We start from the raw sequence: 22348 nt of genomic DNA on the forward strand, positions 1-22348 counted from the left end.
TCTGATTGTCCCTCTGCCCCAAATGTAACCCACCAATGTTATAGATCAGCCCTGGGCGGTTTCCTTGCTGGATGACTTTCAAAGCTCGGACACCACTACCACCATCCAGGGAGAAGCCCTGACACCAGCCCGGCATGCCTTCTGGATGAATCCCCCTTCCGATTCTCATCGTGCAGCTGTGGGGCAGAAAAGCAAAGATGTAGATATTCATCCACAAGAAAGTCTTATCTGCCTGTTCTAATTGGGAAACACTAATACAGTTATCACCCAAGTTCCATCTCTATCACTGACTCTCTTCCTCACTCTCATGTGATTCCCTAGCACAGTGACAAAATTCATCAGTGGTTAAAGCTGTATCTTAGAGGCAGCCACAGTACAACAGTGTGTGAAATTTACTGACATCTACAACTAAATGCTTTAGGAGAAAACATTAGGATTCTATGAATATAACACATGAGGAAAATGGTGCAATTTCTAATATTCCCCTAAAAATAAAGGATTCAAGTCAAACTAATCCTTTCCTGACTCTGCTGTTTCAAGGGTTCATTTTAAAAAGCACAAGAAGCATATGTACAGAAGATACAGGTATGATGCATTACTTCTAAGGGCTGATACTTTTTTTTTTTTTTTTTGAGGTGGAATCTTGCTCTGTCGCCCAGGCTGGAGTGCTATGGTACAGTCTAGGATCACTGCAACCTCCGCCTCCCAGGTTCAAGTGATTCTCCTGCCTCAGCCTCCCAAGTAGCTGGGACTACAGGCGAGCGCCACCACACCTGGCTAATTTTTGTATTTTTAGTAGAGACGGGGTTTCACCACGTTGGCCAGGCTGGTCTCAAACCCCTGACCTTGGGATACGCCTTGGTCTCCCAAAGTGCTGGGATTACAGGCATGAGCCACCATACCCAGCTGGACTGATACCATTACAATAGCAAAGCATTGTTTAGTGGGCCAGTGTCCTGTCATGGATTTCGGCAACATAATTCCTGAATGTGTGTTCCAGCTCTAGCACTAACAAGCGATGTAAACTTGGGCAGGTAGCAATCTCTCTGAGCCTGTTTCCTCATCTTAAAATATAACAATATTTCCTGCCCTGCCTAAACCATTGGGATGGTGGGAAGAATCCAATGAGATGGTCTATGTGAAATGCTTTGGGAACTGTGGAATTCACAGATAAAACACACTGTGTGACACATGTCAAGTCCTAAATCTAAAACTGTCCAAATCATTTCAGGAAAAGAATGAGACTGGGCTGGCTGCACATGCCAAGAGGCTGGCTGCATCCCCTACAATATCCAGAACTCTCATCAATCCTCTTTCCATGCCTCAAACAGTAATCTACACTCCAACTTTCCCTTGTAAACACATCAGTACCCACTGAAGTGTGGTACTCCAGAAGACTTTCTGTTAAGCTGTCAGCACGATTCTACCGATAACACGGTATGGCATTTTAGCATTATTGGATACACCCATTTATCTTTGATTAGAGCTCTATTAAAAGACTCTTGTAAAAAGCAAAATGTCAAAACCAAGAACAAAAGTGAATTAATGCTCCTACCATACATTAAAAGCACATGTCATCTAATCCTCACAGTTGTTTTTTGTCCCTGCTTTTAAACATGCAATGAGTGCTCTGAGACCATAAAATGGCACATTTTACTTCAAAGGTAAAAGGGATGAATTTCCAAATGTGCTACAAATCCTGGATTGGATTAATGAGGCTGACGGCTTCACCAAAGAACCAGCCTATGTCCATTCTGATGCCAGCTCCTGTGCCTGCGCTCCAAGTTTACAGAGGAAGAAAAACTGCAGAGCAGAGAAGGAGAACTCGTGGCTTTCTCTTCGTTGGCAGAGTTATGAATAGGAAAACTACTTCAATGCATGTAAAATAAAACTAGCTTTCATTATAAACCAACCAAATGGTTTATTTTCAGTATCAAATAACATAGAAATTAGATCCCCCCAAAATCCCATTAGGTCATGGTTCTATTCCCCTGCCAAGTCAGGATTGTTATCTACAGTATATTTCTACTTACACGGATATATTATAGCCTTTACTAATTTCTTCCCTTCCCTGGGAGCTTATTTCCCCTTCCCATAAATAACTGTACTCACAGGTTTGGCTGCTCTTTGTCAGCATAGCAGAATAAGAGAGGACTCAGGCTCCGGGCCAGCTCATGCTCCTCAAACTGGCCTGCAGCGTCTGTCTTGGCATTGTCCTGTCTGAAGATCAGTGGCAACCCTTTAGGAAGGAGAGAAAAGTTTACATCAATACCACCCAGTCTATCTGAAAGAGATGCAAATGGTGAATGAATAAAACCATCAAGCGGGAAAAGAGTGAAAACTGAATCTATTTAGTGGGCTCAGTTTCTTGCCTAAAAGGACAGTTTTGAGCATGATTAAGCATTTATGATGGAAGCAGGAATGTTTCAGCAGCTCAGACTGTTGAAGTAATCTATTTGCATTGGCTCCATTTAGTTAGCTAAGCAAATAAATCTGAATTCCCATGACTAACGCCAAAGACCTACTTGAGCAGCCCCTGTATGTACCTGTTTTGTTAATCAGCCAATATGGAGCAGAAATGAAGATCTTTAAGGATCCTTCTGCTCGACACACAATCCGGATGGTGAGGTTCAGCTGCCGACGGTTGACGTCATAGAGTCGCATTCTCACCATATAGTTTTGGGTTCCAGGTGGAATGAGCAATTCTTTACAGAGGGGGAAATTCTCCAGTGATACCCCTAAAGAAGATACAAACTATTAACTTTCAGAGTTCTCACTATTTGTCAAAATAGCTCACAGCAAAAGTAAATTGGATTCCTTTCGGAAAAACCAATAACTAAGTATCTAACTGCAAAAATCTTCATTAGAATGGCTCTTTCTCTCTAGCTAGGGTAGGGATCAATATAAGCAAACCAGATGGCCTGGAAGTCACACTAGAGAGCCTAAATTGCATAATCATATGGGTTAGATATCCTAACCCATATGATTAGATATAAATTAGATATTTTGATATTCTGACCCTGGGTGACAGAGTGAGACTCCATCTCAAAAAAAAAATTAAATTTTTAATCGACACATAATAATAACTGTACATATTTTGGGGGTACAGTGAGATGTCTCAATACATATACACATTGTGAAATGATCAAATCAGGGTATTTAGCATTTTCATCACCTCAAACATTCATCGTTTCTTTCTAGTTAGAATACTAAAAATCCTCTCTTCTAGCTCTTATGAAATACACCATACAATATTGTTAACTACGATCACCATTCCTCTTTGTTTCAAGTGTTGCAAATATGATAATGATTCTCTACTTTGACTTCATTCACCCTGTTAAAGCAAACTAAATATGGCGTGAGAACTCCGTACTTCTATATGAATCTTTGTGGATGAAATGCCAGCTAACTTAATAGGTAGACAAGATTGAAGACCTGATTTAGGATTATGCACCTGTAACAACAGCTGAGTCTTGGCCAATCCCAGGTACCACACTTCAACCCACTCATACACTGCTGAGTATTCCAACTGTGTTCAAATAAGGCAAACACCAACCTGTAACCAATCCAGCTGATTCTGTACTTCACCTCTGATTTCTGTACGTCACTTCCTTTTTGGCCTATAAATTTGTTCTGACCACGAGGCATCCCTGGAGTCTCTCTGAATCTGCTGTGATTCTGGGGGCTGCCCAATTTGCAAATTGTTCATTGCTCAGTTAAACTCATTTAAATTTAATTTGGCTGAACTTTTCCTTTTAACAACCCTTACAACTGAAAATTACTTGATGCATTCCAAACCCCCATTTCTTCCCCAGTAAAATGGGGCAAATAACAATTTCGATAAGGATTACATGAGATTACACGTGTGAAAAAGCCCAGGTATGCCTGGAATAGAGTGAGTGCTTAGCAAACGTTTATACTTTCAATAAAAAGAGAAGAGGCATAAGATTTTGCTTGGGAAAAGCATAGTTTAAAAAGATGAAATGACTTCCTACAATCATACATCATGTAGCAATGTAAGAAAAAAGGCTCTGTTGAGTGCCTCCTCTGTAAACCTTTTGGTTTGATAAGTTTTTTCTTATCCTTTTCTATAAGTTCTTTTTTTTTTAAGAGACAGGGTCTTACTTTGTTGCTCAGGCTGGTGGGCAGTAGCGTGAACATAGCTCACTGAAGCCTCGAACTTCTAGACTCAAGTAATCTTCCCGCCTCAGCCTCCTGAGAAGCTGGGACTACAGGCATGTACTGCCGCCACCTCTAGCTAAAGGTTATTTTTTTAACTGCACTGATTCCTTTGAGCTGGCTTATTGAGATATTATATGTGCCCCAATTTCTCCAAGATGCTTACCAAATAAATAATCACAAAATACTCATTGATATTTTCATAGGATTATGACAAATGATCATCTGACTACATTCTTACCCAGCTCAATGTTCTGGGATGTATCAGCTGTATGGAGAGCTGCCTCCTTGCCAGGTTTCAGCGTCCCATTAATTGGCATTCCTTTAACATAAAAATCAAGTTCACAGGGTAGCAAGTTGCAGATTACCACAGTTGGCAGGAGATATATGGTATGCCCAGGCTGTCTGAAAATCTGTTTTGCACTGTCAGAAAATATGTTTGAGGGCATATAATCTGGATAATTCTCTTTCTTTATAGCCACACAAAACCTATGAAGATAAAATGGTGTAAAAATCATCAGACTTAATGAAGAACTTAAATTTTTTCTCCTTAGCTAAGTATGAGAAAGAATAACATTAAGATGGTTCAATGAGTAAAATTATTTGCAGTTTTCAATCCAAATACATTAAGATATAAATGCACAATAATATGTATAGATTTTAAATGTTCAGTTTGATGAGCTCTGACAATTATACACACCTCTATAAACACCCTCCAAAATAAATTATAGGATATCTCCCTCACCCCAGAAAGTTCCCTCATGCCCTTTTCCAATCAATATTCTCCTCCATCATTCAGGCAACCCCTTTCTAACATTTATCACTATGGATTAGTTGTTTCTGTTCTGGAACTGCATACATATAAGTGGAATCATGTAGTATGTACTACTCTTTATGTCTGTTTTTTTTTTTTTTTTTTTTTTTTGAGATGCAGTCTCGCTCTGTCACCCAGGCTGGAGTGCAGTGGTGTGGTCTCGGCTCACTGCAAGCTCCACCTCCCGGGTTCATGCCATTCTTCAGCCTCAGCCTTCCGAGTAGCTGGGACTACAGGCGACCGCCACCACGTCCAGCTAATTTTTTGTATTTTTAGTAGAGACGGGGTTTCACCATGTTAGCCAGGATGGTCTTGATCTCCTGACCTCGTGATCTGCCTGCCTTGGCCTCCCAAAGTGCTGGGATTACAGGCGTGAGCCACCGCACCCGGCCTATGTCTGGCTTCTAAAACTTAAAGTCTCAACAAGATTCAGCCATGTTGTTCTATACATCCTCTTTGATAATTTTTCACTTCCTAGTAGTATGCCATGGTTATGAATAAATTGCTGTTAATTTATTCATTATCCTCTTGATAGCCAATTGGTTTTTCCCAGTTTAGGGTTAAATGAACATTCTTGTACAAGTATTTTTTTTTGGACATATATCTTCATTTCTTTTAGGTAAATACCCCAGAGTGGCCTTGCTGGGTCTTTTTTTTTTTTTTTTTTGAGACTGAGTTTCACTCTTGTTGCCCAGGCTGGAGTGCAATAGTGCTATCTTGGCTCACTGCAACCTCTGCCTCCTGGGTTCAAGCCATTCTCCTGCCTCAGCCTCCTGAGTAGCTGGGATTACAGGAGTGCACCACCATGTCTGGCTAATTTGTTGTATTTTTAGTAGAGACGGGGTTTTACCATGTTGGTCAGGCTGGTCTCGAACTCCTGACTTCAGGTGATCCCCCGCCTTGGCCTCCCAAAGTGCTGGGATTACAGGTGTGAGCCACTGTGCCCGGCCAGTACTTTTATAAGAAATTGCCACACATTTCTCCAAAGTAGTTATACCATTTTACACTCCTACTAGCTACTTATGAGAGTTCAGTGGCTCCACATCTTTGTCAACATTTGGTGTTGTCATTCTTTTTTTATTTCAGCCATTTCAATTCGAGTAAAACATTACCCACTGTGTGCATTTCCCTAGTGAATAATCACACTGAGCATCTTTCCATTTGTCTATTGGCTGGGTATTTTCTTCTGTAAATTGTCCGTTCTTTTGTCTATTCTTTTTATTATCTTTTTATTGTTGATCTGTAGGAAGTTCTTCATATACTCCATGCAAAAATCCTTTCTCAGATATATGTATTTTTCCAATTCTGTGGCCTGTGTACTCCTTCTTTATTTTGTTGAGACAGAGTCTCGCTCTGTCACCCAAGCTGGAGTGCAGTGGCGTGATCTCAGTTCACTGCAACCTCTGCCTCCCAGATTCAAGCGATTCTCCTGCCTTAGCCTCCGGAGTAGCTGGGATTACAGGCATGCACCACCATGTCTGGCTAATTTGTTGTATTTTTACTAGAGACGGAGTTTCACCATATTGGCCAGGCTGGTCTCGAACCCCTGATCTCAAGTGAGCTGCCCACCTTGGCCTCCCAAAGTGCTGGGATTATAGCCGTGAGCCACTGCACTTGACTTTCTTTTAGTCTCTTAATATGATGAGTTACATTTACTGATTTTCAAATATTAAGCTAATCTTAAATTTCTGGGATAAACCACTTGCTGGATTGCATTTCATAATATTTTGATGAAGGGCTGGGCACAGTGGCTCACACCTGTAATCCCAGCACTTTGGGAGGCCAAAGTGGGCGGATTGCTTGAGGTCAGGAGTTCAAGACCAGCCTGGCCAACATGGTGAAACCCCATCTCTACTAAAAATACAAAAATCAGCCGGTTGTGGTGGTGGGTGCCTGTAATCCCAGCTACTCGGGAGGCTGAGGCAGGAGAATCACTTGAACCTGGGAGGCGGAGGCTGCAGTGAGCCAAGATCACACCACTGCACTGCAGCCTGGGTGACACAGCAAGACTCTGTCTCAATCAAAAAAAGAAAAACTTGGCTGGGCACGGTGGCTCACGCCTGTAATCCCAGCACTTTGGGAGGCCAAGGTGGGTGGATTGCCTGAGGTCAGGAGTTTGAGACCAGCCTGGCCAACTGGTGAAACCTCATCTCTACTAAAAATAAAACAATTAGCTGGGCGTGGTGGCATGCGCCTGTAATCCCAGCTACTCAGGAGGCTGAGGCAGGAGAATCGCTTGAATCCAGGAGGCGGAGGTTGCAGTGAACCAAGACTGCACCCTTGCACTCCAGCCTGGGTGACAAGAGCAAAACTCCACCTCAAAAAACACAACAAAGAAATTTTTAATAATGATATTTGCACCTCTTCATGGGGAATGCTGGCTCACAGTTTTTACATAGTAGCTATATCAGGTTTTGGTATTAGGGATATGTTGGCCTCATAAAATGAGTTCGGAATTGTTCTTTCCTCTTCTATTTTCTGAGAGATCTTGTGTAAAACTGTTATTATTTCTCCTTAAACGTCTGGTAGAATTCACTAGTAATGTTATATGGGCCTATAGTGTTCTTTGTGGACAAAGGCTTTTCTAACAGTTAAAGTTCTTTTAATTTAGATACTGGGCTATTTGGATTTTCTATTTCTTCTTTGTATCAGTTTTGATAACTTGTGTTTTTCAAGAAAGGTGTCATTTACATCTGGAATGTATTGGCATAAAATTGTATTTACCTCCTTTTCATCCTTTTTATGTCTATAGGATCTGTAATAGTGCCTCATTTTTTTCATTCTTTATATTGGTAATTTGTATTTTCTGCTTTTCTCCTTCAGCAAGTCTTGCTAGAAGTTTGTCAAACTTATGTCAATTTTGACATTGTTGATTTTCTATTTTCTAGTTCACTGATTTCCATCCATATTTTTATTGTTTCCTTTTCCTATTTGTTTTGAATGTGCTGTTCTTTAACTAACTTCTGAAGGTAGAAGATTAAATTGGCAATTTTATATATTCTTTTCTTTTCTTTTTTTAAATTAATTGAGACTTAACCAAAGATCTTCCCCATTTTCTAATATTAGGATTTACAAACTATAACTTCCACCCTCGGAACTGGTTTTGCTGCATCCCTCATATTTAAACATGTCTGCCTTTTATTACCATTTGATTCAAAATATTTTCTAAGTTCCTTTGTGATTTCTCTTTTTTGACCCATGGATTATTTACAAATATATTGTTTAACGTCCCAATATTTGGGATTAGGTATCTTATTGTTGTTTATTTCTAGTTTACTTCTATTGTGATCAGGAAATACATTCTGTATGGTTTTAGTTCTTTAATATTTATTGATCTTTGTTTTATGGCCCAGCAGATGATCTCTCTTGATAAGTGTTCCACATATACTTGAAAAGAATGTATAATCTGTATATAAATGTCTATCAGAACAAGCTCATTGATAACATTGTTCAAATCTTTTACATATTTATTGATTTCTTTGTTCTATAAATTACTGAAATAGAAGTGTTAAAATCACCAACTCCAGCTATGTATTTGATGTATTTCTTCCTTTAGTCTGTTAACAATTTGCAGATCTGGGTAAAGAGTATACTGAAATTCTTTACACTATTCTTGTATCTTTTCTCTAAGTTTAGACTAAATGAATGCCTGTCTTCACTATAAAAGAAACTAAAGCTAATCCTCATTAAATAAGTTGAAAGCCTAAATTTGTTAGGGTGTAACATAGCAATCCAGTATTTTTTCCAACATTGAATCTAGTAACATACTCCTGTATCATGGGAAAACAGGAGTTTAAATGGTTAGGCAATTTTGTCAAAGTTCTCAAGAAAGTCAGTATTAGGTACATAAACCTTCAAATTATTTTGAAATCTCTCATTCGAAAAACTCCAAACCCCAGGATTTTGCTTTCCAATTTTGGAATGAGAACTCGTTATTTTCTGTTTGTTTTCCTTCCCGTCTCTATATGTCCTCTCTTTATGCTGTTGTACAACACAAACTTCTAATCTTGTATGTGTAAATAGCGTGTGTGTTGGCTGTCTCTCCCATGTAATAAAGCCTCCCCAGACCCCACCAACAGTTAGCACTTGAGTTCTCATGAACTCTAACTAAAACTCAAGGAATAAGAACTTTAGAGTTTAAATAAAGATAACTGAATCTCTAAGGGTCTTTAGAGAAAGAATGGTAATAGTCATCGCAAAAGAAAAAAAAAGGCAAAAGTGACATGTCACTGCAGTGGTGCTACATACCTGAAAAATCGGCTTTTTTCTGTGTCCATAGAGTGGCACTCTCGTTTACTGCTACTAATTTCTGCAGTCTTCACTACATTGGTCCAATGAATGGGAGCCTTACAGAAAAATACACCCAATCCTTTGGGCCGGGCCTGTAGCCGCCAAGAAGTGAGGTGTAAAGGCACAGCAAACGAATCCCCTGGCATGATAGCAGGAAGCACCACTGGCTCTGCCACAGAAATAAGGGTTAACACTTTCAGGCAATGGTCCTCCACCCCAAAGATTGACCATCTCAGGACAAAAGAAGACAGACCATATATACTGACTGCTGGGGAAGACACCACTGGGGAAAAAGAGACTTGACAACAGTCAAGAAATATTTATCAGCATTTACTATATGCTAGACAATCAAAACATACTGTCTGGAGCTGATGGGCTATCCAGTCTTAGTTCCATTGGTGTCTCAAGTCTGTTCCTCACAATGAGGGCTGACCGGACAGTGATGACTTTCCGTGCACTGCCTTCCATAGTCACTGCAAAGACCACCCGCACTGGTGGGAGTGAAGAGAACTGTGAAAGAGAGATAAAGACAAAATAGTTATGTTTCTGAAAAAACATATAAAATACAATAATATCGATCAGAATGTCTACCTTAAAAGCATCTTATTACTACTATAGTTCTTCAGTGAAATCAGTCATAAAACCCTAAAGCCATTCAGCTTTAAAGGGAGTAAACATCCTATAAATATATACTATTTAAAAAATAAATTCTAAAAAGTTCTACAAAAACAGATAATCCACTCAGATGTGATATCACAGTGTGTCACTAAGAAAAATCAGTCCTAAGCCTCTAGAAACATTATTAAAAACATTCACCTGAGACTGTGATAATAACCTATCCAATTTTCCAAACTTCCTGTAATTTGGTAAGAAAGTATCTGCTGGAAATTATCCTTGATTCATAAAGCCCCTGAGTTCCTTACAACGAAACTGAAAAAGGCTTGTTTTCTACTCTACTGGCAGGGAATTAAATAAAGAGCATCCAACACAATTAAAGTTAGAAATAATGAGGTAGGACTTTGCAAAACATTAAATGATTTACCTTCTGTGTTATTTTCCTCCTAGATTAATATCCAAACAATGGCTTGGGTACTGCCCAAATACAGAAAAACAGAAGGAAGTCTTCTGAGATTAACATTTGTCTTTGTAAAATCCAGAAAGTGTAAAAGAAAGAATTGTCTGCATTGGTGTGCCTTTCATAGGAACAAATAATAACTTCTTTTTTCTAAATGTCATAAAATATATTATTTAGGTCCATATATTATTTGTTGACATGCCTACACAAAAACCAATGTCTGTATTTTAAAGAACTTTAAAAATAATCACTTGTTCATAAAAAGGACACCAAGGTTCAAAAACTCAACATAATGAAGGGCAATTATTTATTTTGGTCTTGGGTTACAGCCATTACGTTATTTTCCCATATGTTCATTCACACATTCAACACACATTTTGTGCTAATACCATGTGACAGGAAATTTTCTTAAAAGTAGAAAAATCCCATGTTAGGTACACCAAAGAAAAAGTCTGAAAGTACTACTCTTAGAATGAGTGTCCAGAACATATTAACAATGCTTTTTACTGGAGAAACAAATGGCATGACATTCAAGCTTTTCATTCTGCCAACTTTCTCATTAAGACAAACAGCAAGTGAAAGTCAATCCAATAAACAATAAAATGAAGAGCTCCATGTTTTGAACCAAGACTTCTAGGAAGTCCAAACAAAAAGGCAAACTACAATTTTCTAGAGTGTTTTTAGAAGGACACAATCCTAGGCATAAATCATCATCGAAGCTCCAGCTTCCAGTGACCCAACCCAAAAAAGGCCCCAATAGTCAAAGCCAGTAACAATTACTTAAAATCCTAGGCTGGGCGCGTTGGCTCACACCTGTAATCCCAGCACTCTGGGAGGCCGAGGCAGGCAGATCACGAGGTCAGGAGATCGAGACCATCCTGGCTAACACGGTGAAACCCCATCTCTACTAAAAATACAACAAATTAGCTGGGGGTGGTGGCAGGCGCCTGCAGTCCCAGCTACTTGGGAGGCTGAGGCAAGAGAATTGCTTGAACCCGGGAGGCGGAAGTTGCAGTGAGCTGAGACGGCACCACTGCATTCCAGCCTGGGCAACAGAGTGAGACTCCATCTCAAAAAAAAAAAAAAAAAAAAGAAATCCTGATGTTGTTTCAAACCTTGATATTGTTCAGGCCTACCTGAAATTTTGTTTCAAAACCTACAATCATCAGGGAGAAGAAATTATAAATAAAAGCCTGGAATAAGTTTGTTAATGTCATTTCGTGATGATGTTTCAAAAGCCAAAGAGGAAATAAACTGCTACTTTTTCCTTCTTATTTACTTTCATGACCTTTGGACCCAAAACTATGAAACACATATGGTCATACCAGGGTTCATTTCTATTTTAACTTAGAATGAAAAGGAGACCTTGGACCAAACATTTGCCTTTTCTTCTCCTTCCCTGTAATACTTAGTCTCACACACCAAGCTAGGTGAAAACATTTTCTTGCAAGTTTTTGGAAAAGGAAGGTAATCATTAATAGAAAAGGGCAGAGATAAATTCCAATTGCATATATGTCATAAAGTTTCTCTGATCATTAAGAAATGTATATCCACATGATTCAGGTGCAGTGTATATACACAATAAACACAATGACAACAGGAAAATCATACTTACATAAACCTGGGGATGTATAATATTTGTTCTGCTGCTTGGGCTGCCAATCTGAAAAAGATTTCAAAAGTTAGAGTCAGCACAGACTTAAGATAATTAGCAACATTAAATTCAATGACAACATAATTTTCTTCAAAGGGTGGTGTTTGTAAATACTTTCAAGTAAAGTATAGTCTACTATGAATATAAAACATCTCCTCTTAAAGATATGGAAAAAACAATATTCATTTTATAACCATTCAATGTATGCCAAATTTCTCCCCAACACATCAATGCAGTAAGAAAGGTACCTATGAGGGAACTGGTCCTTTCATTACCAGACATAAACTTAGGCTGAAAAGTAATCCTGAGAAGGTTTTGTTTTTTTGTTTTTGTTTTTTTCTAAGAAACTTGGGGCACAAGAGCAACAGTAAAAATGGACACTTGTGCAACAGTGTTCTCTAAGAACACTTTTCATGAAGAAAGCTGCAATATCTCTGCAAGTCTCCATTTCCACCTCACTACTGGCTACCCAAAAATAAGTGCAAGTGTCCCATGAAGTATGAAGGAGGATGGGGCAAGAGCACCCATGGCAGCTCTGTCAGCCAGGATGTCAGCCTCCACCTGCATGTACAAGTCAGGGATGCTACCTGCATCATTTCCTGGGCTGTCCCTCCAACCACTAGGACTACAGTCAGGAAGGGTATGTGAGAGCATGTGTGATCAGAAAATAAACGACAGTGGAAAGATTTGGAGACACAGAGTAAAAGGATCAAGGTGCTGCATTATAAGAAATATTAAAAAGACAGTGTATATGGACAGCATAACAATATGTGAAATAAAGACAAGACTCAGGTTCAGCAGACTAGTAAACTGCCAGTCAGGCCAGCTAGCATGAAATGGATCTACAGAGGTGAGGAAATGTGTTACTGCTGATTTTAAATCTTGTTTTTCTACTGAAACTAACCATTGGCTGGCTTATCTACATATTGATTACCAATGCCTATGACTGACCCAGTCAGTCCTAGAATTAGGGGAAAGAAAGAACGAGAAAGTTTCATTAGAGTAAGCTTATTACAGGCTTAACCATCTGACTTCCTGACAGTCGCTTAACCATCTGACTTCCTGACAGTCACACACCGTAGAGGAAGATGAATTTTTATCTGGTGCTGCATATCGAAAAAAGGTCCCGACTTTGTCCACAGACACTGGGCTCACTTGCTCCCAGCCATTTACTCTCACTTGCAGTTGATGAATCCGGAGGTCATGGGTGTGTCTGTCAGGCAGAACAAAGAAAAAGATATTAAGCACAATCTCCAGAAGGGATGAAAAGCAGAAGCAAAGACACAAATCTGATTTAGTATATATGATGTAAAAACCCAGTTGGCTAAACCTTTTGGAGATTACCTAATGCAAGGGAAATCAGGAGCACAGTTTAACTGGGTTTTACACTTACAACACAAACTGCAAGATCTGTAAAGCTTGACTGAGTAAGAGTGGCATTTATCCTCCATTGTACAAACCACCCAAAACCTGAACACGCGCCAAGGTCTTTCCCCCACCAACCCTCACCCCAACCTATATAATGATGTCACTGGGGTGGTAAAAATGCAGGAGCGATTTAGTCATATAACCATACTCTTGGAAATGCATAAAAAATTATTCTTGGTTCCTTTGTTGAAATCCTAATTCGCTCAGAACCACATGCGGTTGTTTGGCTCCAGCCCTATGTGACTACAGACAGGGCAGGAGAGGCACAGCGCTCATTTCAGGGCTCCTGTGCTCGACTGAAACTGGAGCAGAAGGCAGTGGGCAGAACAGGAGGAACACGAGGAAACTGCACATTTAATTCTATTTTAGATTTTGCCTAATTCAAGCCAGAAGTGAAATGGGGAACTGGATTTGAGGCTGACAGGAAGCGGGGAGGGAGGCATGGAGTGGGGTGCAGTGTGCCAAAAGGGGAAAAAGCCAGAAAAGGCATTTATTTTGAAGAATTCAAGCAGAATAGTGGGACTTGAAATGGATTATGAAATACGGAAACAAAAACAGAAATGACAAAGAGGTCAAACCCTTTCTGATATGACAGAGGATGGGCTTATCCAGAAATGTTCCCAATAGTTCTGTAGTTAGCTTCTCCAAGAACTGTGGGGACCAACAGGAAAATGCTCACTGCTCATACCTGGAAGCTAAAGTGGCTTCCAAGCACATGTGTGCCCAGCATAGTGATTTTTTTTTTCCCTATAAAATCCCTGGAGACCCACACTTTCAGAACTCTTGCTTCTTGGGAATAATGTGTGCGGGTACCAAAGCTATGCAAAAGGAAACCTGCTTGACTTGGGAGCAAGTTTACACTCAGGAACTGAAAGCACCACAAAAAGCACATGATTACAGAAAGCTAAAGCCAATCTCTTCAATTTCAGCTCAGCTTGAAAACAAATATGAGGCTCAAATACTAAATCTTAACCTATTCAAATGCTGTCTTAACCTATTCATATCCACTGGATAGCCTGTGCATAGAAAAATACTTGTAAATAATACAACACTTTATTGGATATTTTATGATCTCTCAGTAATCAGATAGAACATTTTCTCACATTCATTCCAGTTTTGAGTATGGGTACTTCAGGAATGCATCAGCTAGCAGTCTCCCCAGATGAGTTCTTTTTAGAATCAGAATTTGTCTTCTTATTAGCTTTGAGTCCTGAAACTATCTGCTTGTTAAAAGTACTACGTGGCATATATGTAAATTAAAATTGAAATCAACATGCTTTGAGAATCTTTTAAGAATACCATATCACCAATCCATCATGAAAATCAGGCCAAGATGCAATAAACTTGAGGGTTATGATATGTCTATGTTTCCACCAAATTCTGTGAAACACACAGGTTATCACCTCATATGTCAAATAAATGGATAGTTAATGAAAAGACATGTATTTCCAAGATGGCAGCAAAGTCTTTATTTTTTAAAAGGAGGCTGGGTGCAGTGGCTCACGCCTGTAATCCCGGCACTTTGGGAGGCCGAGGTGAGAGAACTGCTTGAGCCCAGGAGTTTGAGACCAGCCTGGGCAACACAGTGAGACCTCATCTCTACAAAAATAAAATAAAATAAAATAATAAAAGGAAACACTGATTTACGAAATATCTTTTAAAAAGAAGACATTAAAATCATTAACAAGGGGCCAGGTGTGGTGGCTCACACCTGTAATCCCAGCACTTTGGGAAGCCGAAGCGGATCACTTGAGGTCAGGATTTTGAGACCAGCCTGGCCAACATGATGAAACCCCATCTCTACTAAAAATAAAAAATTAGCCAGGTGTGGTGGAGCATCCCTGTAATCCCAGCTACTCAGGAGGCTGAAGCAGGAGAGTTGCTTGAACCCAGGAGGCAGAGGCTGCAGTGAGCTGAGATCGTGCCACTGCACTCCAGCCTGGGCAACAGAGCAAGAAGACCCTGTCTCAAAAATAAAATAAAATAAGATAAGATAAGATAAAATAAGATAAGATAAAATAAAATAAAATAAAATCATTTAAAAGGAAAGTAAAAAGACAAAACACTAGGGACCCTCACTTACATCCACTTTTTTTTTTTTTTAAAGAAAAGAATAAACCATACTTTACCTGTGTCTTAACTTTCCTCTTGCTTCAAATTCAAAGGGAATCTCTTCACCTGTAAGGACTTCTCGCCATTCACTAACATTGTGAGTATCATCGAGAAATGTTCCGTTCCCTTCTGGAACTACCCCTGGACTCCCACTGTGAGACAGTGCAGCTCTGGAACCAAATCAGATGACATCAGCCTGTCCCTGTTTCTTCCCAGCTCCCTCTCACAGGAGCCCCGTGCAGAAGAGCAGAACCTTCTCACAACTCAATTCCCAGCAATAAAAGGCTGCATGACCTAGCTACAAAGAATGACCTTGAGGGTCGCTAACTATAGCTATCTTCGTGCTGAATCACAACTTATTTGAAATTTTAGAAACAGCTGAAAGCTGTCACTCTGTAGCCACTTACCTCAGGCAGTAGAATCTGGTACATGTGAATTAAGGCATGACTTTTTCAAGTGGCATTTAAGTGATTAGTTGGAATTTAACAGACCTACACTGTTAAAACAAAAAAGCTTCTCTTCTAGAGCAGTCTCATACTTGGGGGAGGTCGGAGAAATGTGATTTCGAATCAATGGATTCTGTTACTCATGCCATGCACTTCATGACCTCCTGGAACGACCACCATGTACTTGGAAGGCTGAGCCAAGATCTAAACAGGCAGAAAGTTGTTAGAAAAGGTTCTCGCCTGGCTTAGGTAAAGTCTCCTTTGTTCTCCAAACTCCACCCAATTCCATCTGGGTTGAAGTGCGTTTTAGGTATGAAAGAATTCTTTAGGGATAGAGGGAGAATGGGGATGTTTTCAAAGCAATCTTGGAATAAAATGGCAAAACATTTGGTGTGATAACCACACATAGCTCTTTAAAATGGGAAAGAAGGTAGAGATCGAGGAGAAAAGATGGAATGGCTTTTTCATACTTCCTGCTCACATCCTTAATTTGCTTGGCTTTTAAACATAAGGTATACCAAAAACAAGATCATAATTAGATTCAGGACCTGCTTCTCTGACTATAGATTCTCTACAAAACCAGAACCTCCATCATAAATCTCAGCAAGACAGCAAGTTATTCATTCAAATATCATCCCAAGAGCCTCAAGAGGGGGCCCACCTTGCTCTACTGGGCTGGCACAAGAAGGCTTTGGTGGCAGAGATGACTCGGGGTAATATAAACTGACTGCTTACCTGGTGGGTGTGGTGGTCAGGGTGGCAAACCACAAAGTGCACCCCGTGTGGTTCCTCAGAGCAAAGGGGACAAATGGCTGCCGGCGCTTGGGGGTTTTCACCTCTGCTACGACAAACAGAAGAAGGCTATGAGCGGACGCCCCTATCTGCATGGCAGAGACCCTCCCCCAACCTGGAGACAGTGCCCAAATTTGTCTCTTGTGCAAAGGGGCTGAAGGTGGAAGCAAGAAAGAAGGAACAGGACAAATGGAAGCTCCACGTATTTGCTGGCTGCTATGGGAGAATTTGGTCCCTGCCTGACTATTCCCAGCCCCCAATTCTTCCACAACTCTTACAGGCCTTATCTCTCAGAAGAAGGCATCAGGACCCAACTTGGTGGGAATCACGAAAGAAATAAAAATGGACCTCCCCAGTGCTCCCAAGAACTATATTCTAAGTGGGTAACCTAAAATGTAGCAAGATATATCATATGTACTTATTTAAACTTTGTCCAAAAAGCCTTTACCTTAAGGAAGTCTGCCTTTACATAAGTTACCCTACAGTCATTGTATGCATTTTGTAACAAAATAAAATAAAAACATTCTTTCCTATTCTTTTATACTAATAGTTGTTTTTGTCTCCCTGGAAAGGCAGAAGTAGACCATCTCAAAGCTTTTCAAACAAAATTGTTAGCCCATTTTTTAAACATAGATACCACCACCATCTATTATAAGGTGGGTACCATGGAAGCCATAAAAGGAACATAAAATATGGCTTCATTGCACAAAAAGCTTCTAATCAGGGAATGTGGAAAGAAACAACAATCAACACAAAACTGTAAGTAACCAAATTCTAAAGAGCGGTGACCTGACTGTAAAGGTTGTAAGAAACCCAAAGCAGGCTTTCTGGTGCCCCAGCTGCTTTGGCAGACAGATCCCTCTGCAGGTACCACTGCCCGTGCTATGTGGTTCCACATGGAACGCAGAGTACTGAAAGGAAGGGCAGCAGCTCCTCTAACCAAGGACCTGTCTCCTCCACTGGCCACACAAATAGGGAGGCAGCAGCAGCAAACCAGCGTGAGAAAGCCTCCTGACTGACATGTTCACAACACACGTACACAGCCAACAAAAAAAAGGGAGGTGTGGCTCAATCTTCTTATGTGTCTAGCATTAAAGTAGGAAGACAGCGTGAGAAAGACCATGACCCACATGCTCTGCAGCTGGGAGAAAATGACATCTACAGGAAGCTGCAAATGCTAGCTGCAGAGAACACTAAGGCAAAACTGAATTCACCCTACAGGACATCTTCTGTCAACAAAATCGAGAAGACAAACTGCAACATGTCCTGCCTTCTGCAACCTCCAGACTGAGGCTGGGACTGTATCATAACAGTCGGTAATTGTCACCGCCTTTTAAAAAGCAATCACTCCCTTTTTTCTCTTACCTCTTTTAAAGTTTTGAAAGGTTAGTACTGTAAACAATGCAAACCAAGCAATTTTGGGTCAAGGCAAGTTCTATTTTGATAACGACGATGGTTCAGGGGAGTCTAAGATATAGTAATCTGCTAAACAAATGAGCAGTCTCCAGGGTATTCCCACAATTTTGTGGTCAGTCATTTAGAGATACCCCAAATACATCTAAAGATAATCTCCACTAGGAATATGCCCATTTCTCACCCCAATGGCCTTACTTAGCTCCCAAAGTTTGCTTTAAAAAAAAAAAAATTAGTGCTCATCAAGTAGAAAATTAAGGAGTAGCTGTAAGGCTGCTGACAAGAGCAGAGGGGGAGTAAAAAATTTAAGAGCTGTCTGCAGGGTAAACGGTATTTATTGTGGCACTTTGAAAGGCACCTCCCTCTTCTATGAGTGCAATGAGAGAGCTGCTTTTATTACAGTAGATAAAGGGCCCAGGAGAAAAAGAAGCCAGATGTGCTTTCATATCCCACTGTGAGCCAGACTGTAAGTTTCCATTTGCAAATTAGATTTAAAAAGAACAGGTGGCAGATGGCTTTGATCAGTTTGTTATACAGAATAAAGTGCTGCGAATCCATACAAATATATTCACAAGTATACTGCTTTGGAGTTAAATAGCATGGGTAGGCACAATGCTTAGGTCTCCAAGCTTCTTGCATTGATTAGACATAACGGCACAGGCTTCAGTAACCCATTTCTCTGAGGATAAAAATACACAGCATGCACGCAAATCCAAGCCCAACATCAGGCAACAAATCTGACATCTTCTGCACCAGGGTCCAAATAAACTATGTACTTGCCTTTGGCACAGCACCAGCGACAAAAGTTCCCAAGTCCATCAAAGAGAACATTATTCCCTAATGGCCTCAGAAAATCTGCCCCTAGTGACCAAACCCAATTTCTTCATGGGCTGAGAGAGAGTCTAAAGCTACCCGTATCCAAGTTCAGCTTCAAACAGCTCCAGCTAAGGAAATTTCTACCCCTTTGGACTTGTTTCACACAGTAATTTTGCCATTATAAACAGTGTAGGTTGTCATGCTATGTAAGCAGCTCAGTCCATCAGAAAGGACCTGGTTTGTAAATCATAAGAAGCAGATTAAAATACTAGGTTTGCTACTAGGAGGTCAAGTGAATAAAGGCAAATCACCTAGTGTCTCTGAACCTCACTGTCCTTATCAGCTAAATAGGAATAATGCTTGGCTAAGCCTGAAAGATTAAGTAACATATAGAAAGCTCAGAAGCAGGAATACACAAATAAATTAAGATTCAGCTCTGGGCTTTCTTTGTGAGCCCTCCCTCAAACATCCACCCTGGTAAAATTGTCCAGAAAAAAAAACCCAGGGCAATGTACCCTGAGTATTAACATCCCTGTTCTATATTCCTGGTAGAGGGAGTTCCTTTCTATTTAAAAAAATCATGACGAATAATCTGGAATTTGCCATGTACACACATAAATCATTCAGATTAAACTGCACTCCCTAAAACAAAAACTGAACATCTTGGGACTCCAATTCCTCAATGATTATGGTGTTTTCTACCATATTCACTTACCAGTGAATTTCTCAAGAAACTTTCAAAGATCAGAGATAGAAATAAAGAAAATTTTCTTTTTTATCTCCTAAACACAAAAATTGACATCCAAAGAAATTAAGGTTTGTGTCTAAGCAATTATTTACTGAGAATTTTTTTTTGCGCTATCCCTATTATTATAGTGCCTGTTCCAGAGCCCCATGCATTCCCATGAGAATTTTCGTGGGTATTTTATAAACTTAAGACTTGTGGCACCACTGCTTGATGACGCATGGTGCTCCTCAATCCACTTGCTCTTCAATATGAGAAATCACCTCTAATTGACATTATATTAACATATTTCTGCATCATACACTGTGGAGTTTATTCCATTTCCACCAAAGTTAAGGGAGATGGAAGGGAAACAATATAAGAATCAGCTGATAATATGCACCACTCTGTTCATCAGTTGGAAATGTTCTTTCCTATTACTAAAGTACTCACGACATGGAATACCCCCAATTCAACTCCCACTCATTAAAAAAAAAAAATTGATGTACAAGGCAGTTCTTAAAACAGGAAAATAAAGCAAGCCCTCGCTTGGCTATACTGTACCTCTAGCATAGATCTGGTGCTCTAGGTTAGTCAGACTGGCTGTACTCCTAGTTCTAAGGTAGACAAGGGGGAGGCCTGGTAGACAGGAGAGACAAAGTTAGAGGCTAAGAATAAATACAGTGAAATAAGAAGACTTGCTTCCAAACGATAAGCACAAATAGAGAACATTACAAAAATAGCAAGCATCATGCAAGTACAGAGTCATTCCCATCAGTGATTACTAAGCGCTACGAATGTACTTGACAAAGTGAACACATTTTTATGCTAGTTTTTATTGTGGAGGCTGGATCAAAGTAACATGCTTTTTTTTTTTTTCCTGAATTAGAAGAATATGTATTGAACCTTCTCTTGAACAGAATGACAAGCCTTTTGAAGATTTTTAATTTAAAGGTGTTATGTTCTTAAATGGCATTAAAAAGTTACAAAAATCCATCAGTACAGATTTTAGTGAAGGTTGCTCCATTCCAACTGGTAAAACACAGAAGTAAAATGCCAGTCTCAGGGGATCTCAAAAATTCAGGGGAAGAGTCAGTATGTGTTCGAAATTTAAACAATCTCTACCGAGGAGTTGTCTCATAGTGTTTATTTAAATTCTAAATCAAGCACGGAAGTTTTCAGAATATTTGATATTTTCATAAAATGTCCTTGGAATACAAAACTAATAAATTCAATGAAGTGCCACATCGCCCAGGTTTACCTGCAAAATCTCAGCCCTGACTGAACAAAGCCAACAATTTTGTCAAAAGGAGGCTGGTATTTTCTTTCCGCTGATAAAGAAACAGTGAGAAAGCAGCAGGTCCCTTAGGCTAAATTTCATGTTAAGGGCTATTCCCAAGGGCTTGTTTTAAGGCCAGTCTGAATAAAAAGCATAACTTTTGTAGGAATATGACTTACTATTCTTGAATAAGACCTGAAAGTTTATGATTAGTTCAACAAGGTTGAACCCTACTCACTTTCAAAATAAATTCCCAATGATCATTTTAGTAGGCCTGCTAAAAGAATACAATCCTGGAATGTACTGTACTACCATCCAGGAATTTCCAATAAGAAAAGAAGTTTGGAAATTTACGCATATTCAAGTTATGTCTTATTAAAAAGATAGATTACACTTTTATAAGCCTAAGTAATCATAAAAATCTTTAAATAAATAAAAATCAAGCTTTAACTCAGCACCAGCATTTAATATAGATGAGGAAGCCTTTTAACTATAGAGAAAGAGAGAGGGACAAAAATTTTAAAAAGGAAGGAAGAAAGGCAGGCAGGGAGGGAAGAAGGAAAGAAGAAAGAGAGGGACAAGAAAATCTTTCATCAGAATCTTGCAGACCAGGCCTTGCTAGAGTTTGACTCTGAATTGAAGATGCCCCTGCATGAATAATGTTTTAGAAACACACTCTCTTGGACATATTACAAAGATTATTTAGAGTCTTCTGGGTAGACTATGTTACATTTTCTTGACACACAAATTGGGAAGGTTGGAGGAGGAGCTAAAATCAAAGCTGACAATATCTGAAAAGCCCTGGCTCCTAAGTAATGACCTTGAGACTCAGAAGCAACAGCCTGGGAAAACAGAGAACAAGCACAGCTGACATTTCTTTGTGTCTCTTTCTAGAAGTACAAGGCAGACAGAAAGTCCACTTATACACCCTGAGGAGAGATGAACCAGTACAATTACTTCATACACTAAGAACACCCATCTTCCCATGACACGTTTGCAGACCAGATGGAATATTTAAGTATTCATGAGCTATGTGAAGTCCAGCCAAGACTCCCCAAAGAAACCACATTGTAAGAGTTGGAGCTGAGTTGAATTTGGATGACAATGGCTTGTGGAACAACTAAGACCATGCAGTTGTCCATCACCATCTCCCCAGCTCTGAGGAAAACAGAGCTGGCGAGGCATTAAATAAGGAAAGAAAGCATCATCAATAGAGAGCAAGCTGACTCCTCTTTCTTCAAGAGGCAGGGCATTCAATTCTTTTATACTCTATGAACAGCACAGGGCTCCCTTTTTAACAACTTTTTCCACATGGGCTCCTGCTCG

The 22348-nt window shown here is 39.8% G+C and overlaps 1 protein-coding gene across 12 annotated transcripts in view; it reads right to left on the minus strand.

The window, feature by feature from the left end:
• Positions 1–22348, minus strand: part of VPS13D (vacuolar protein sorting 13 homolog D) — a 283384-nt gene that overhangs the window by 154897 nt on the left and 106139 nt on the right. For 5 of the 12 annotated variants that reach the window (XM_514406.7, XM_009448430.4, XM_063785976.1 and 2 more), the window contains 11 exons: positions 20308–20382; positions 16734–16839; positions 15570–15722; positions 13090–13225; positions 11974–12021; positions 9643–9793; positions 9242–9452; positions 4421–4668; positions 2547–2738; positions 2113–2239; positions 34–176 (listed from right to left, as the gene is read on the minus strand). In XM_514406.7, coding sequence (XP_514406.5) covers positions 34–176; positions 2113–2239; positions 2547–2738; positions 4421–4668; positions 9242–9452; positions 9643–9793; positions 11974–12021; positions 13090–13225; positions 15570–15722; positions 16734–16839; positions 20308–20382 — 1590 coding nt within the window. The remainder of the gene's footprint in view (positions 1–33; positions 177–2112; positions 2240–2546; positions 2739–4420; positions 4669–9241; positions 9453–9642; positions 9794–11973; positions 12022–13089; positions 13226–15569; positions 15723–16733; positions 16840–20307; positions 20383–22348) is intronic. The other 7 variants (XM_009448445.5, XM_009448433.4, XM_054679270.1 and 4 more) reach the window with 3 other exon arrangements.

The sequence above is a fragment of the Pan troglodytes genome, chromosome 1 (assembly GCF_028858775.2).
Source record: "Pan troglodytes isolate AG18354 chromosome 1, NHGRI_mPanTro3-v2.0_pri, whole genome shotgun sequence".
In the NCBI taxonomy this organism is placed as follows: domain Eukaryota; kingdom Metazoa; phylum Chordata; class Mammalia; order Primates; family Hominidae; genus Pan; species Pan troglodytes.